The sequence below is a fragment of the Falco peregrinus genome, chromosome 6 (genome assembly GCF_023634155.1).
Source record: "Falco peregrinus isolate bFalPer1 chromosome 6, bFalPer1.pri, whole genome shotgun sequence".
In the NCBI taxonomy this organism is placed as follows: Eukaryota; Metazoa; Chordata; class Aves; order Falconiformes; family Falconidae; genus Falco; species Falco peregrinus.
The window spans coordinates 37,824,803-37,843,073 of NC_073726.1; the positions used below are offsets into that span (position 1 = coordinate 37,824,803).

The following is an 18,271-nucleotide window of genomic DNA, read 5'->3' on the forward strand; positions in this document are numbered from 1 at the left end:
CAGCATGCCATCTCCAGAGCCAAAGTCCAGACTGGAGTGTAAGGCAAGCAGAGGCTAATAATAGTCTCTAATTATGAGTACCTATGTCCTTAATTAGATGAAAGAGCAAAAAAAGGTGGATGCCAATTTTTAAGAATCCTTAGGCTTGTACACTTCACTGAAACTCTGTGGGTTACTGCCTCAGCTCTGCTTTCTTGTGGCAATTGAGATGGCAAAGCCCAAAAGGACACTGGAGCCCACACAGGTAAACCTGAGGTAGCCGGCCTTCCTCCTGAGCCCCTGTGGTACATGAAACAGTGCCAATTTCTGTGCATATTTTATGTTAAGCGACAGAGGAAGGACTATGGTGAAGGCCTCCCAGAATGGAGTAAGGAAAGGAACACTAGAACAGGCTTTGAAATGGAGGTCAAACCCATATAATTTACCTTTTCCCCGCCCCCACCATTTTAGAACATGAAAAGAATAATAAAGGAAGGCCTGTTAGAGTTCTATTACACACACACACACACACACACACTCCAGCCTAAAAATGACTGCTTGTTACAAACAGGAAGCAACTGCCAGAAGTTATTCACCTTCAATCCTTTATCACCTAAAAAAGCATTACGGCTTTTGTCCACGGAGCCACTGGCAACTGTGGTTTGGGAACAGCTATCTATCTGTAATGATAAATAATAAAATAAAGCATCTTCCCTTTTGAATCCCAGCTGAGAGATTCTGCCAAGTGATCAAACTTGTCTGAACCTCGGAGCAGCAGCTTTGAAGTAATAAGAAAAAGATTGAAAACCTGCAGCCAAGAGCCGCACACACCTCATTAGGGCCCAGCCATGCGGGAAGGCCGAACGGCAGTCACCGGCCCTGGCCCCGCATACCCACTGGAAAGGGGCTGCGGGAAGGGGAGATAAAAGAGCCTTTCATAGTGGAAGTGCACTGGTGACATTTTTACGAGCGGCAGCCCCAAGGCTGAGCGGGCTGCGCCATGCTGCCGCCTGCCAGCGCAGGCCTCAGGGCGGGCAGGGGCACAGGGGGCTCTGGCTCTGCTACTGCCATGGCTCTTCCTCAGTCTCCCCCAGCTTTTCCTTTCTGGTTTTGTTTCTGAAAGGGAAACTTTAACACACAGGGCTCTACCTTCCCCAGGTTGTGCTCAGAAAAGTGTGCCGGTCACCACCTCCTCCGCCGCCCTCCCCCCCCCCCCCAAATTAGAAACATATTTCTCAATGAGAGTGAGGTGGGTTCTCCGATCTGGTTCAGCAGAGTTCATGTGAGACTGTGGTGTAATTCAGCTAAATTATTTTTTTCTTACCCCTGCCCCGCAAAAAAAAAACCCCAAAACCAAAACCAAAACAAAAACACTAAAGCTTAACAGACTTGTAAAGAGCTTTTTAAAACGTCTGAAGGGTTTAATCATAGATCTTACCACACAGACACCGGTGAGGCTGTGTGATGGCAGTACAGCAGAGTATTTAACTTTGAGAGCTGAAGTTCTGGGTTTAATTTTCAGTTTCAGACTAAACAGCAGGTCTGCAGCGAAAGGCAGGGCGACGACTCCTGAGCAGAACAGGGTAATGGAAATGCTTTTCTTGCAAACTTTACTGATTGTGTAACCATGGAGCACCTCTTTATGCAGGCGAAAGCGCAAAATCAGAGAAGTTTGTGTTGGTTTTAATAAACTCCCCCCCCTGCCCCTCCCCATCCCCTCCCTTTTTTTTTCTGCAAAGAATTCTGCTGCTGTTTTATTATGTAATGCTGCAGGCTAAAAATATATCCCTAATTTAAGCCATCTTGCCAATAAATCTACAAATACCAGGTAATCCAGAAAGGGTAGTTATGGTTTAATGACATACTCTTCTTGTCATCTTAATATGTTCAACTCCTAAAGGATTTAGAGTGATGCATTTAAAGATTTTTTTCAACCTCTTGAGCATCTCCACACAATCTGGTGGAAAGGGAGATAAAGCATGGTCCTTTTCAGCACAGAGCAGCAACCCAACTTTGCAAGCCTCATCTGCACTGTGATCCATGCTACCACAGAGCAAACCTTTTTCTTTCTCTAAGCAAGATAGTCTGACTCAAAGTGAGTGGGGCTGTCTAACTAAATAGTGATTATTTCCTTTTGATTATAGAACCTTTTATGGGAGTTTCTTTTCCAATTGAACACATCTATATTCTATAATCAAATTGAAAAGGTATCCTGGTGGGAATGTGTGTTCAAAACATGTTTTCTTTCAGGACCGAGACAGATTTACTGCAATTTATACCTCAATGGGAACCTATTCTCCTCTTCCTAAACATAAAAAAAATACTAATATAAATTACAGTTAATGCCTTACTGTATAACAGAGTTCTCAGGAGACTATTAAAGTGATGGGCAAGCCGCCTAACATACTGGAACTGTCTCTTTGCTGTTCTGATTTCAGTTTCCAGATTTTGCCTCAAAATGAGCATAAGAATCAGGGAAGGGGGTGGAAGCCGTTCACTGCACTGAATCTGATATCTCCTGGGTCCTAGAGCTCACACGTCCCTTCTTTCCAGACTCAAGTCTGGTTTCAATGGAGCTCTCATTTTTCTTCCCACTAATCCTGCTGTGAGATCAACCATTGGTAACTCTGTGAGAAATTAAATACCAGGATGTGGGAAATCTGAGATCTGAATTCAGGCAGAATGTGGATGATTCATTTTTTTCATTTCTCTCCTTCTCTTTTCCCATGGTGGTTGTGTGGCAAATAACTCTCCAAACCTGAGATCAGAGATCAGCCCTGAAAATAGTGACTGCATTGACAGAGCAGAGGCAAAGCAAGAAGTGCATTGGTGATATTATATCCTTTTTGAATATAAGCAACAGCCATTTTTTTCTAAAGAGAGGTTTCGGCCAACATTTTCTGAAGACATTCTGCCAACATTTCCAGAAATGCCTTACAATGGGATCAGCACCAGAACTTCATCGCGGTGATGCTCACTGTCTGCTGGAGCAGACTTCATTAAGAATTTAACATTTGTGGCATTGGGATCCCAGTGAAACAGGATCCATGAGATAGTTTGCTATGGTGATGTGAGTGCTACAATGTCCAACAATCAGGCAGTTGTTCTGAATTATTTTTTTCCTTCCTCGATGTTAGCAAAGCACATTTATTTATTTAGGTTCTATAAGGATGAACTCAAGAGGCTTACAAACACTGGACTACCCAAAGGTTTAGGTCCTTAGTGCACTGCTTGGCAATGTGTTGATACCTGAAAACCACCTATGTACTCCTGTAGTCTTTAACATGAATTACCTGGGAACATACACTGTGTAGTCTACTAAGACTTAGGTTGTGATGCTCTCAAACTTCTTACTCTATAAATACAGCAGCAATTGATGACCACGAGCTCTGAACAGCCCCACGAACAGCAGCCTGTGCTTGCCATCTGGGTTGCTTCACACCATCGCAGCACTAAGGGACAGCAATGTGAGAGCACCAATGGAAGTGATACAGGATGGAAGCTCCACTGGGAAAATAATTTTAGCGTGTCTACCACGATGTTATTTCACACTGACTTTTATGAATCCTTTGCCTAGTTGTCCTCCTTGAGCTGCAAGAGAGAAGGCAAGCTCATAGGTTCAGTGTATCTATCCCAGCCTTAATGTTTGGCACAGGTGTCACAAGCTGATGGGCTGCCCAGGGAGGCCAGATATCATCCCAGGGTAGCATGGCAGCACTGATTTCAAGGAACTAAATTCATCAAATTCCACAAATGCCCCACAGTGACTGACAGAGTAGCTGTGAAATGCTTCTTATTTTTCTCCTAGTCCAAGACTGTTATTTTGGGCAACAAGGGGACTTTATAAAATTCCCCAGATGTCATGAAAACCTCAGAATAACGTATAACATTGGGTTCTTATTGCTTCCTTCCAGAACATGTTTAAAGATGTGTATCAGTTAATAAGAGCTGAGCTGTTCTTTTCCCTACAGAAACCTTTTTTAATAGTGCTGGTACCATCCTAGCAAATATTTTAACAGATAAAAAATGTAATTTCATTGATCTAAACTTTGATTTTCATTGTGTTTACCTTATTCCACATCCATTGCAGCATACCTCATTTTTAACATACAATTTGCAACAGAATTTATATGGTCCTGAACTGGCATGGCAAAGATGTAACAGTTCCTAAAGCAGCGGTTACACAGAAAGTTCATGTCCCATGTTTTGAAGTGCAGCAGATGAGCTGAGTTACAGCCCTGGAGTATCTGTTAATAATATTTATCTCAGGAAACAGAGTATCTTTCATTGACTTCAGCTGGTGTGGAGGAGCAACAATGATGCTGACTTCAAGATGCAGAGCCTTTATAAGAAGCTCAGGAACTAAGTTCTCAGTGAAGAGTGCTTTCTTTCCTGCACAGCCTTCTGACACACCTCATCTTTGTAATAAGCATTTTGATTATTTTTGTTGCTCTGAGTCCAAAGGTTGATTGTTCTGGTAGTTTCAACTTTCTGGATATCATTTTGGAAACATCTTAAATCAATTCAGATTTTCAGGGGGTAGCCAAGTACTGCCTAGAATCCTGTATGTGTGTGAAGTAAGATATCCAAATTAGCAGCACAGACTCTTGTTACTCTTGGAAATCTTGGCCAAAATATGTAGCATGTGTATGCAAAAGTAGCACTGTTTAATTTACTCTTGACTGACATTTTTTTAAACACTGTTTCCTGCCCAGCCATCTTCTTCAATGGTGTTTCCTCAGCACACGTCACAGCCCCTTCTCTTCTGGCTATCATTAGTGAGATTGCAGTTTGCATGAAATCAGCCAAGTTCTGAACTGGATGGAGCACCTCCCTGAACAGCTTCTGTGGCCACAGCCATGGGGTCAAACACAAAGCACTTGGGCCACTGCCATTGCCTGCCTGTCTTGGGCTTTCTCCCCAAGCGGGGAGGGGAGAGGGAAGAGGTACGGAGAGGGCAAAGGGGAGTATTGCTGACTTAGAGAAATATTTTAGCTTACCCCTTCAGCCTCCAGCCTTTTATCACCAACTGCAGCACCTGCTCTGAGTGCTACACATGGAGCAGCTCAACAGCTGCAGCCCTTGAAGGCTTATATGTGCTTTTAGGCAGAGGTCCTGCCCAGCACACATAGAAAGAAGAGAGACCTGAGAGCATGTCTGTATTGAATGGGCAAACGTGTGACCAGTGCTGCATTCAGAAAGCTGCCTCCTGCTCTAGGGCTTGTCTCAAGGGAATTAAATTTTACATAATATGACTAGTTAAAATAACCTTTTTTTGCTCTTATCCAGAGCTGAAGGCTCCTCCTGTGTTGGGCTATGCCACGGTGACAGATAGTCCCTGACAAGCCACAAAACAAAAATGTCTTGCTATATCTGATTCCTTTTTAGTCACATGAAATCATGAGTGTGTGCACTCTTATAACTCCCTTATGCAAGAAGGAAGCATCAGCACTTCAGTTTTCACAGAAGCGGGGGGATCAAAGCACTGGAAGACTTGCCTAAAATGGGACTTGCACACTGCAATGCTCAGTGCTAATGGCTTCAATGGAAGCAAGAGGCACACACGGCACAGTGCTGCCTGGGGCACCTCTGCTCCTTAGGCAGCATATGGGGTCACAGGGACAGGCACCTCAGCCTGCCTTGTGGGCCACAGGTACGGTAAACAAGGGGGTGCATAGCTCAGTCAGTAAATGCTGACTGAATTTGAATAAGCATCTGAATTTAACAGATGGGACCACCCAAAATCCTGTTTCTTTTCTGCACTCAGGCACTGCCCAGCAGCACTGAGGCCAGTGCTACTGTGAAGCTGGGACTCAGCCAAACTGTCTTTCTCCTGGTTGTTTACTCAGTGGCCCTTTGACCTTTGAATCGTTAGCTGCACTGTGTCCCAGGTTCAGCAAGCGGCATGAAGAACACTTCTCCACTGGCAACCTGGAGCGCTGCTGGGATGGAGAAACGGGGGTGCTGCTCAGGTGACCTACTTGCAGAGCAACTCCTGTCATATGAGAAGCAGGCTACCCCTGCTCTCCTGCGAAGCTCGTTCCACTCCCACCACCGCTCTCCAAGTACTGGATCCTAGCAGAGGCCATACAGGATTTCTAAGTCCCAAATAACATGAGACAGGAGACTGGGGCAGGCAGCGCCTTATGACAGTGCAGCTGCTGGGCAAGTGCCTCTTGCTCCTGCGGTGAACCTAAGGCGCCTGCTGACTGCAAGGGAGACTGGGCAAGTAGGGACTGACTGGGGTAGTTTGTGATTTTCTCTATTAAACAACCAAATTCTCTTGAAGGGAAATGGGGCTACCTGTATGTCTATCGGCAAATCAAAAAGATTGATAGCTGGATTACAAAGGTTATTTGAATATTAGTGAAGCAGTGGTTATGATGCACACCTAAATGCCTAAACTACCTTTATAAAAAACATCTGCCTGCTCCCTTTGTGCTCTCCATGAAATGGTGGAAATACTGGGTGAGCTCTGCCTATATTTTCATTACTGGTAGGATGGGTTCAGTTGAAGGAAGTACTCAAATGAGCTGTGAGAAAAAGCGATTTTTATAAAAGTGATTTTTATAAAATTGATTTGTGGTAATGATCCTGTAGCTCCAGCATTCATTGCGTGAAACTGTACTTGCTGGCAAAGTCTTTGCCATCCCAACACTGACAGGCCAGTGTGTACCTGCCAATGAAATAAACTACAAAACTGTGAAAAAAAAATTGCCTCATAAAGCAGCAACCTACACCTTCAGATCACTCTATGTATTTCTGATTTTTGACTCTTCAAAGTGACTGAGTATCTAAATATACTCCTGTTCTGAAGGCAATTTTATTCCTTTTCTTCCCTTCCTTCTGGTCACAGTATCTCGACTTTTTAAATTTATTTACAGCCAAATTCCTGGAAGCAGCCATCTCAAAAATATTACTCTGTCATAGCTATGTAATAAATGATAATAATAAAAACAAAACCTTAGAAACCTGAATCTTACATTGATTTGGGTATTTAGATGTAGCTTCATTGAATTATGATATTCAGAGTCTGTTCAGAAATTATGTCATATAAATAAAAAAAATAATTGCTGTCAGAAATACCTGACTTCCTCTTCTAGCCCTCATTCTTTAGTACAGGCTACTGCTTCATCTGTTCATAGAACTGATGATTGCAACGTCTATATTTTCACCCAGATGTTTTTTGGGTTTTATTTCAAAAAATGGTGGTTTGTTTGTTTGGGTTTTTTTTTAGTCATTAGACAAACTATTCAGTCTCCTTGTCACAATACACTGATTAGAAAAGAAGACTGATGATGTCTTCCTTTGGAAACTGCATAATGCAATTGCCACCATTTTGCCTTGGAAGAAGAAAGAAGGCAAGGATGTAAATCGCGGCACCCTCCACAAGACTGCATCTACTGCATCCATGAATAAAGCAAGAGACTTTCCTGGTTTCCTTAAAATCAAATTCAAACCTCTCCCAGAGCAATGGTAGGTCCATTCCTGCAGTTCAGGCATCCACCTAATATCTTAATAATTCTGGCTGTAGTCCACATTTGATATTATTCCAGTTTTGTTTGGTGGTTTGGTTTTTTTTTCATTTTACACCAAGCAATCATTACAGGTTGCTTGAAATACAAATAGCAGAACTAGTAACAATGGAACATAATTTTCAGATTGGAGCGATTTTTCCTAAGACTTCCCATGACATTTTTATCTACTTGTTTAAATGATGTTTTCAAATCAGAAAAGTGTTTCCAGAACACTCAAAAGCAAAATCTGGAAGGATTTTGCAAAGCAAAATTGTTCAAAAATCAAAATAAAACCCTATTTTGATTTAAAAAACTCAGTCCCCAGGTGATCATAGTATCATGGAGTTTTGGAAAAACAAAAATTCCAAGGACACTTACGGGGAAAAGGGTCAATAAAAACAAGTTATTTCATTGTGAAACTATTTAGACAAAACTTTGTAACAGTTCCAACAAGCGTCATCCCCCTGTCTGGTGGTGGCAGGAGTCAGGGCACTGAGCCACAGCACGTCCAGAGCTCAGCCCCACTGGGAAAACTTTGGGAAGCTCCACCGGCACCACACGCCACACGGGGAGGTGCAGCGAGTCTGGGCTGGTAGAGCTGTGAGACACACTTGCTTGGCATGTGTTTACATGGTACCAAGAGCCTCCAGCACATCTAAAATGGCTCCTACTTCTGTCTTTGGTATTTGCTTTAAAATAAACAGTAATAAAAAATTGTAACTTAGCCTTTCCAAGGATGTTCTGGAGTGGTGTATATAACACACATGCACTTACACTACGTTGAAATATAAAAATTCACATACCATTGGAAAATAAAGTTTAACCCCTCTGGGATCTGACAACTTTCTAACTCTCCATATCAGTAAATACAGAAAAGGTACTCAACACTTAACAACACAGCTTGCTGGATGCAGTGTGAAGAACAATGAAACCCTGGGGTACCCTCCAGGGCAGAGCTTTTTCCATGTTTCTACAGCCAAAGCTCAGTTGAGTAAGGCTGCAATATTCCTGGCTTGGCCAGGACACAGGGTGGGCTTGGCCAGTGGCACATGCTCTCTTGGATGTGTACGTGCACCTGCCTGGGAGTGAAGGATTTGCCATCCTGTCTGTGACCAGTGTCACAGATTCTTTTCAACCTGCTAAAGTGGATCTGTGGAGTATTTCTACCACATTTCTGTCTGAGATTTCACAGAAGGTGAAAAAAAAAAATCCACATGTGGTGGCTAGCATGTATGCAGAATGCCTGAAGCTTGTGCAAGTGCAGATTTATTGCACGGCACAGAGAGGTGATACAGCATGTGCACCGTGGGCCTGCTGGCCATGGTGTCCCCAGCGCATTGGACCTCCCACACAACCACCATGGATCCCAGGCTCTACTCTGCTCACAAAGTCTGCTGCTTTTGGGCTGCACATGAATGTGTGAATCACAGATGTAGCTCCTGGGCTGCAGAGCCTGTCTGACGCTTTTAGCATTACTGTGTCCGACACCGAGTAGGCATATGCATTGGATGCAGCTTGGGAACGCATATAACTTGAGGCTGTGAGGTCATATATTATGACTAATTAACATGCATAACGTTATTGGTACCAAGACGAAGAAATGAGTAACAGGAAAAAATACAGTGAAGCTGCATTTTCTTTCCTATACAATATAACACTTTTCTGTTTAGCTTTTATTCTTGTTGGGATTTGATTTTTTGGGCATTGTTTTAAAAGCACCTGATGTGTTTAGCATTACCTGGAAAAGTACACTGTATATGTACCTTTGGTGTATTTTTTCATACACGTTTTTTCTATGAATATTCTACATGTAACTTTTCTGACTGATACGCTGTCTTTCTGACTGATATGCTGTCTTTCAGGCTCAGATACAAAGGATTTGCAAAGATTTCAGATTTTAACAGACCTCCCAAAGAGATTATAAGATTTTTCAAAGGGCTGTTCTACACTCACAGTACTTCTTCTCTCCAGAAATGATAAAAATAAAACATGTCCTGTTTCCAGAAAACTTTGATAGCTTTCATGATGTTTTCCTAAAAATATCTATTGTCTCTGTATTACTTAAGAGTTTAACTCCCCCATATGGCTGAGTCTACAGCTGCTACAAATAGCTTAAAAATGAGGAAATAGAAAAATATCTATTTCTATTTGGACTGCTTGTTTGTACACATCAGTAAGAATATTACTACATCATGATTGTAAAATCTGGCTGCCCTTCTTTGGAGACAGGGTAGATTTCAAAGGAGTATCTTGTTTTTGAGGTTTAGGCACATATTTACATGAAAATGCTAAACTTACCAATGCCACACAGTTAGGCTGGCTATCTTTTCCTCACTTCCCCAAGGAAGTGCGAGAGTATGTGTCAGTGACCATCACAAAGATATGTACAGACCTTGGTAATTAAAGGTTTGTATTAATGATATGGGTGTGTAGATTTCCAGTGGATTTTACTGCTGCATTCACCATCTATGTGATGGTAGATCTTCAGAGCTCTGGGGATGTTTGAAGATATTGCATCTGTATGGCCCTAAACTGGCCAGCAGATATCCATAAAGAGATTTAGAGCATGGTGGAGCCCTGCACAATGCTTAAAATCTGGGAACAGAACTGTTGTTAATAAAATGCGAATTTTATCTAGTCTTGCTCCTTCTATGTTTTTTAAAATGACACAAACCCAAAAGCCATAGGCATTAGCAGCAGTAGCAAGAGTAAAGGTGACGTAAACTAATGCTCACAGAAAACTTTGAGAATACACCAAAAATTGAAAGCACAGGAAAGCACTCAGAGGCGAAGCCTGACCACGAGTTTCTTTCACTTTTACCAAGGCAGCCTGGGGTAACACACCATCATACAGCAGTTCTCAACTGTAACCTCTTACAGTCCCCACTGATGAAGAAAGGATACATTTCTAACTTAATCCAGACTGCCACATGGTAAAGCCATCTGGGAGGATATTTTGAAGGAAACAGATGGAAAAGGAAGAGATTCCTCTGAATGTAGTGTAAGATTTACATTATCCTCCATGAACTTCCATGTAGTCCCCATGTTTATATAATTTATCACTATTTCCTTAGACAGCTCAGATTAGGAAGCCTGCATGAGCTCATGTTCTTGTTGTTAATTCTGAATGTGAACCTCCCTCCTTTAAAGGGAAATTCAGTAGTGTAAAAAGAAATCAGAGAAAGGCAACTGGACTTAAGTGAAACCCAGCAGCATGAAGTTCCTGATCGTCCCAGGAATTACACTGTTTTATCTCCTTCTTTCAGCCTCAGGAAGACACTGTCATGAATGCTTGCTCAGAGTGATAATTTTTGTTCTCTGCCATGTACCCATACCCAGCAAAACCGCAGTGTTGTGCTAGCATAAGTGCCTATTAAAACCAGGAAGGGTTAAAGATAAGTCAATGATTTTACTGAACATCCCTCAGGCCAAGGACTAAAAAAAAAGAAATGCTCTCTGAGTGAATACATGGCACACAAATAATTTAAAGAGTGTAATTTCACTAGTCGTGTTGTGATGACTGGGGATTTCTAAAAAGCCCTCTCTCTCCTTCCATGCATTCTTCTGTGCCTCCTCGTTTTCTATACAAACATTTCCATTACTAATGGGAATGCCAACGGGCCTCCTTTTCTCTCTCTCACTCTCTCACTCTCTCTGACCATGGAGATACTGCCGAGGCACCGTGCAGCAGCGGCTGCATCCAGCTGGCTGAAAACCCCTGCAGCATCCCCACTGGAATCATTGCTTCGGGAAAGAAGGGACGGGAAGATCCATACAGGGAACCCTGGTGCTTTGGTTCAAACACCCACATAATTGCCATCAATTAAATCTGTCATTACTTTGTTGTGCTACCAAAAGACAGAGTCCCAGGTCCCCTCTTTGTCCTCCTACACCCCAGCCCAGCCTCAGTCCCAGCCATTTCTTCCTCTCTTGTGCTAGGGCTTGCACTCAATTACTGTTCAAACAAAACACTCACAGAAGTAAGCCCAGGGAAGCTGGAGACCTACAGGCACCACGTGCCATCGGCTGCAGTGGCTTCTGTCAGGATAGGCTGCTGGCAGAGCCACCAGCTCTAGACCCCTTCATCCTGCTGACCCCAGTGGGGATAAGCTCTGCTATGTACCAGAGAAACCACAACACAAACAGCCTCCCAGGGGTCTTCACCTCCCAGATCTGTCCTCCTTTGCACAGCAGGGTTTAAGCCTTCCTGTCTCTCAGGTGCCATGGAGGAGATGGCTGGCTTTCCGCCCATCAGCAGATTTACTACTGCGGTGTAGTAGGAATAGCCTTATTGCAACCCTAAAAGTTGAAGGATGTAAGCGAGACTAGGGAGAGGAAATACCTTTTATTAGAACAACTTGGTGTGTTTTGAATCATGTGGTGTAGTCAGAAAGTTATAGATGGTAAGTCCTCAGGGACTGACTCTGTGTTTCTTGCATAAGCTGTCCTAATAAAAGACATTAACTCTCCTTGCAAAACTTACCTCACCTGAAAATACTACTGCATTCATCCTGTATGTTATCTCTGCCATTCGGAGATATTAATATTATTGCCAGTGCCATAGATTCATCATTGCTGCAACTGTATTGATTTGTTTTGTTGAAACCCGATTCTTGCACATGCTTTGGAGAGTTACATCATTTCACCCCTTCAACTCACAGCTAGGATGTTTTCTGTTTCATATGTAACAGCTCCTAATTCAGATTACAGAGATATTACAACAATGTATGCTGTACAATAATGTATTAAAACCATAAGGTGGAAAACCAAAAGTATTATTCCCTTTTGAAAGCAGATCTCTTTCCAGAAAAGCAACGGACCCTTTATGCTCTTGACTCAGCAATCATTCATATTCATGGCGGTACAGCAGCACAGCCCATTGACTTTGCTGAGCAGGGATGGACCTGCTCCCATGCACATAGGCTTTTTCTGCTGTTGCATACGTAACAAAGTGGCAGAGTTAGGTTTTCAGGTTTTTTAACACAGGACAGGCTGGGGAAAGAAAATGAAGGCAATTGTAAATGCAGTGTTTGATTGCTTTCATGGCACCTTGTGTCTTGCACTTGGTCCAAAGTATTAAAGAACAGTGACACCATCCAACAGAAGAAGTTTAAATGTGTTAGTTAGTCTTTATTATGAATCCAGTCCAGTTACCAAGTTCAGCCTATCTTATTTTGTGGTTTTAGAGACTCCTTTAGACCAGGTGAAAGAAAAGTTTTATACCTGTGCTCCTTCCTTGCTGTAAGAAGTCCCCAGTTACCCACGTTCAGCACACACAGAGATACCTATCACATGCCAGACTTGCACCATACGTGTGTGTGTCTGCATTATCATCACAGGGTAGATGCTGCAGAAGGAGGACATTTCTGAGCAAGTATCGTCCACTGCTTTCTCCTTTCCTTCCTAAGGGCCACCACGTGAATTGTTTTGGTGGTTATGCCTAGCAAGCCAACAGCTGACCCCCAGCTCATACAATTGATGAATTTCTCTTCATTCTTTACAGTAAAAGAGGCCAGTTTAAACACTGAAGAATTATTTCATTTAAAGTAGTCTAAAAAATTTAAATTAGCTTTTCTTACCTGAGCAGGCTTTTTTTGAACCACTTGTTGAGGCTGAAAAGTAAAACAAAAGCATGGTAAGAAACAACATTCACTGAGGTCACTTAGCTGTGATTTCACAGACACTGGGAAAAACGTTTTCAAGTAACAGAAATAAAACACAGGCAAAGCCCACATTCAGAAATGGAGTGATAACATACCCACCTGGCTTCTCCTACACCTATCTGTGACCTTGCTCTAAAGCAGTTCAGATTACTGTGGGTGCAGAGAAGTACGTTGTTTGTATAATCAAAACCAAAGTGAACTATAATTTAATATGTTACATCTCCCATCTCTTCTATGGTACTGCTAGATTTACTTTGCTGCATTACCTATCAGACCGGGAGAGTGGCCTAATCTTATAACTATATTCTGTTGTCTCCACTGATGGTGTTCACTCTCTCACCACATTTAGCCATGAGTGGAGTGTCCTGCTGTGGGGAAGTGTCTCCCTCCTGGCCATGAGCAGAAGCAAAGTTTGGGCAGAGAGGTGAGGGACACATAACTCCATTCCGGAGCCAGGGCTTCCCACTTGACCAAAGCCAGGAGGCTGGGAGAGGCAGTGGCTCAAGCCCTCAGCAGCTCTGTTTTGAGATCTCTAGCTGCACAAAGGTGATGCTGTGCTGACCTTTGTGAACCTGTTGACATTATTTTGGGGATGCCCATCATTGGGCAGGTTGGGTGTGTGGGCAGGGAGAGCCAGAGGCTGTGTCTGTCTGCCTATGCAGGACCTGGTGGCACAGCCATGGGCTCCTCAGCAAGTCTCCCTCCTGGCTGCTCCCACCAGGGAATGGGAAACAGTCCCTACATGAGACAGGAGATCCACCAAGGTACCAGTGCCCTTCATCCCCACTCCGGGGAGGAGGAGGAGTACTGATTAAGGAACTAATACAGGCATGCTTAAAATACACCACCACTGCCCGGACGATGTGACAATCCTTGTGGGTGCCAAGAGTAGCGCCAAACAATAAGACCACAGATAAAGGATGAAACCCTGACACCAAGAACACAAAAGTGCTTTTCTTACTTCAGTGGGGCAAAGCCGCTGCCTCCCCCCCTGCCAGGACTTTCTTTTTTCAAAGTGTATGAATTGCACCCAACAATTTTCTTCCTGCCCTTCCTTCCTGCCTATTCCTAATCCCAGCCATGATTTTAGTGCCTCGCTTGGGCAGAAGCCAACATGCTGTCCCTCTGCATGGCCAAAGCCTAATTTTCATGACAGTGTAGTAGGAAATAACTGGAATATTTCTGAATAAACAGTTTAGTGGAACTGGCCTTTCAGAGCAATATTTCAGTGGGAAGGATCAATGAAAATGTAAATTAAATGTAACTGATTCAATTCAGACTGCCTACCACAAGCGTCCCCTTTTAACAAGAGATGCTTTGTTTATTTTCAGTCTTTTTCTAATTCAGTAGAATCCTACTGCTGTTGTATTTTTGTATCTGTGCCTCAGGCTCCAAGTTCTGCTCTCAAATAAATATGAGAAAAAACCTATGTGATGACTGGGTCCGTTTTAAACTCCAGGGTGGACCCTTTTCTTTTCCATTAAATTCCCTTGCAATGGAGAAGCTATTACCAAGGCACAGATTTTACTGATGCCTTCTCCAGGTGGACTGCAAGCCCTGAACTCATTTTAATGGACATTTGCTGCCCTTGGACAAAGGAATGATTTGATTCAAAGGAAGCCCTCATAATTGCAGAACTCATTGAACTCTTCAGTACTCTGCCACTAGTGCTTTTCTGCTTTATTTTCTTTTTTTGCCTGTTGATTACACCTGTACACATGTTTACTCCCAAAGCACATGAAATCCACAGACATTCTTAGAGGCTGACTGTTTTCTCCTGCTCAGAAATGCCCATATATTTTTGGCTGTGCACTCTGTATTCATGTGACTCTCACACACTGTAGCTCAATGAAATCTTCTGAAAGAGCTGCCAACTCACCAAATTTTCCATGAATTAGGTCCTGACACTTCAATGAGAGGGAAGACAATGTCTGAAACAAGGCCAGCTCTGGCTTTCTGCCTAGTATGTGTCACAGTAATTCTACCAGCTGCCCTTCTACACAGCACTTCATACTTTTCAGACCACCAAAAAGCCCCTTAAATACTTTCAGTGATAGCTGGGGCTCGCTGGGGCTCAAGCTGCCAGCATGTTTTCCCAGCCTCTGGCACCCAGTGGCTCTGGACTGGACCTAGAGAGTTTTTTGTGTGTGTTTGTTTTGTTTTGTTGTTATTTTTATGAATGGCTTTCACAGGGGACGGAGTCCAGCACAATCCTATGCAGCCATTCATAAAAAGCAGAGGGAAAATATTGTACTTTGCCCAGTTGGAAACTGTCTCTGATAGTGACCAAGGCTTTCAAGAATCTTAGTCATTCAAGACCTTTGCTATTGTAGTGCTTCATGTCGAGACCTCCAAGGCAGTGCTTGCTTACTGCTGGCTAGGTTTCCACTGGATTTGGGATCTGGAGGTCAGCGCATGTTATGCTTTCTCCCTTAAATGGAAGAAGCACAGCTATGAAAGCCCAGAAGCAGGGCTCACCCCCAAAGCTGGTATTAGTGGCACACACCAGCAACACACCAGGAGCCATGCCCACTTGTGTCGTGCTGAGGGTTCCAGCTTGTGGTGGCTGAATCGCTGCAAGTGCTGGTTTTCAGGGGCATTGCTTTTCCTGCTTCAGCTTGGCTGAGTGGGAGAGCTATCTGGATGAATGCAGGCTGGATAAATCTAGCAAGGTCCAGTCCTGCGAGGACTGCAGTGTCTGCTCACTTAGGTCACCCCAGACTAGAAGAACTGAGGTGTACAGGAATAATGAGAAATATCCCAAGCACCAATCATTTCTTTAACTGTTGTGGATGTAATGCCTTTGGAAACTTTTAGACACACTATAGATACAAACGCCTCAACTCACTAAGCTTTGTGTTCACTGAGTTAAGAGATCTTTTCAGGGCTTCAAGGGAGACACCTCTGATTCAAAAGAGTGTTGTACTGCATGTTCAACTAGCTGGAAAGAAAGAAAATCTGTCTTGGTTATGGAAAAGACTGGAACCATAAAAAAGCCAAGGACAAGGGACTTTATAGAGGTGCTTTGGAGCAAAATAAAGTTGTATGCAAGACACAAGAGCTCTGAACTATTATGTACCACCCCCCACCCCCCGCAAGAGCCTCCAAAGTAAGATGGCAGAACTTCTGCTCTGCCACAGGCTCTCTCACGTCAGTGATCGCATGTAAGGGGAGCTTCACGCAACACAGGACTTTCACATTTTATTTTTAGCCTAAGTTTAAAAAACAGCTATTGTACACTGAATGTGTATCAGCTGAAATTCCATGCACTTGAAAGCAAAATTTTGGGTTTTTTACATCATATGCTAGTACAAGTCAACTTTAAGTAGCTTTCTTAAATCTGTATGAGACAGAACAAGCAATAGTGTTGCAAAAGTCCTATGGCCATGTCATTTAAATGTCTATCAATCAAGAAGAAATCCAAAATACAGCAGAATTTCTTTTGCCATGTTTAAACTATTAAGTATGTGAGCTAAGGCAAAAAAGAGTAACTTAAAACTTCAGGGTAAGATTCCTAACTTTGAACAGAAAAAAATAATAAACAACCTAAAGAAGGAAGTACACAAAGTTTTTGGCGATCTTTGCATTAAGTTTTGGATGTTCAAAGCCCAACTGCCTATCTTCTACAAGACACTTCCACTCCCCCTGTCACCACATCCCTCCTTTTATTTTAGTTTCTAATTATGTTACTTTAGTCTTTGTTAGTACCTTAGATGCATCCTTATAGCCTATACAGTGTCTGGTCAAACAATTTCTTTGCATTCTATACGAGCACAAAAGAGCAGCCAGCCTCATGTGATGAATCTGTATTCATCTTGTACCAGCAGTGAAAAGTTGTATCAAATTCAATTTGTCACACTTCTCATTCGCTGGAGTGCTTCTTACCCTGTGACTTTTCATAGTGTTATAAAAATAAGGAAGGATAAGGGTAAGCCTATGTCAACTAGTATGAGCAATGCTGGAACACATTTTTTATGATCAGAGATAAAAGTGCTGGTTTGAATGGAAATCATCCCCTGACCGCTGTGCCTGAAGCTCCTAGATTTTGTGTTCGTGTCTTCCTCTTCAAACTGAGTATTATGAAGCTGTTTGACTGATGCTTCTTGGCAACACTGACCCTGTTCTATTCCCACAGCTTGACACAGACAAGACATTTGCATGGAGGTAGCTCTGCTGGTGAGACTAAATGACCATGATGGAAACTAATACCCAGTTAGGATGACATTTATAGTGCTGACAGCTCAGTGTTGTGCAGAGATCATTAAAATAATTTCATAGGTCACCCAAACACTTGTAGTTCTAAATTAAAAGATGAGTAAAACCATATTTAGTCTTTTTGTCTACATATCCTCAAAAAATCAGGAAGTTCATATTATACCAGTTGAAACCAATATAATCTAAAATAAATCATGTCTTCCAAGCAGTTCCATATGACAGCAGAGTAACTACTGTTCTGCCCTACAGCCTTAATTGGTTCGAGTCCAGCCTCTCCCTCCCTCTTCCAGCACAGAGTGATACAAGGCTGGGACCAGGAGCCCACGCAGCCTGTAATAGAGCCCTTGCCTCTGGGCAAAAGCTACTTTCAGCTTCATGTCAGCAGGAATCTACCCCACATTGCATGGGGCAGTGTGCCTGCCATTCGCTCCTCTGGTCCAGCTATACTCATTGCTTGTTTTAGAAATGATCTTTCTTTCAAGGGGGTAGCAGAAATGCTTTTTTACCCCATCAGCAGTGAGCGGGAAACCCTCCTCCACAAGCAGGACTGGCCTGTGTTTTGGAAGCTCAGGTCATGAATTCTCCTGCCTCCATCACATGTTTGCAGTCAACTGGCAACCGTGGTGTCTGTGTATGCACACTGCTGTGGGTCATTAGGATCTAACAGCAAAACCATCTGGCTCAGAGAGTTCAAAGGAGATTTCACAGTTCTCTGTGCAGTCTCATAAATGAGGCTAATAGTAATGTGTAGAGAATTTTGGCAAAATCCGTGGAACTTTTATTCTTTATTTTCTATCCTACTTGGCACTCCTCTGAGTTTTTAATACCAAATACAAAATAAGGTCATTCAAAAAATATTTATTAGCTTATTAAACTGACCTCCCCTGACTGCTGCTG

General features: G+C 42.8%; 1 protein-coding gene across 5 annotated transcripts in view; it reads right to left on the reverse strand.

Annotated features, from left to right (window-relative positions):
- HMGA2 (high mobility group AT-hook 2) overlaps positions 1-18,271 on the reverse strand; it is a 123,066-nt gene that overhangs the window by 11,284 nt on the left and 93,511 nt on the right. For all 5 annotated transcript variants that reach the window (XM_005242067.3, XM_055808632.1, XM_027793401.2 and 2 more), the window contains one exon: positions 13,076-13,108. In XM_005242067.3, the coding sequence (XP_005242124.1) occupies positions 13,076-13,108 (33 nt within the window). The remainder of the gene's footprint in view (positions 1-13,075; positions 13,109-18,271) is intronic.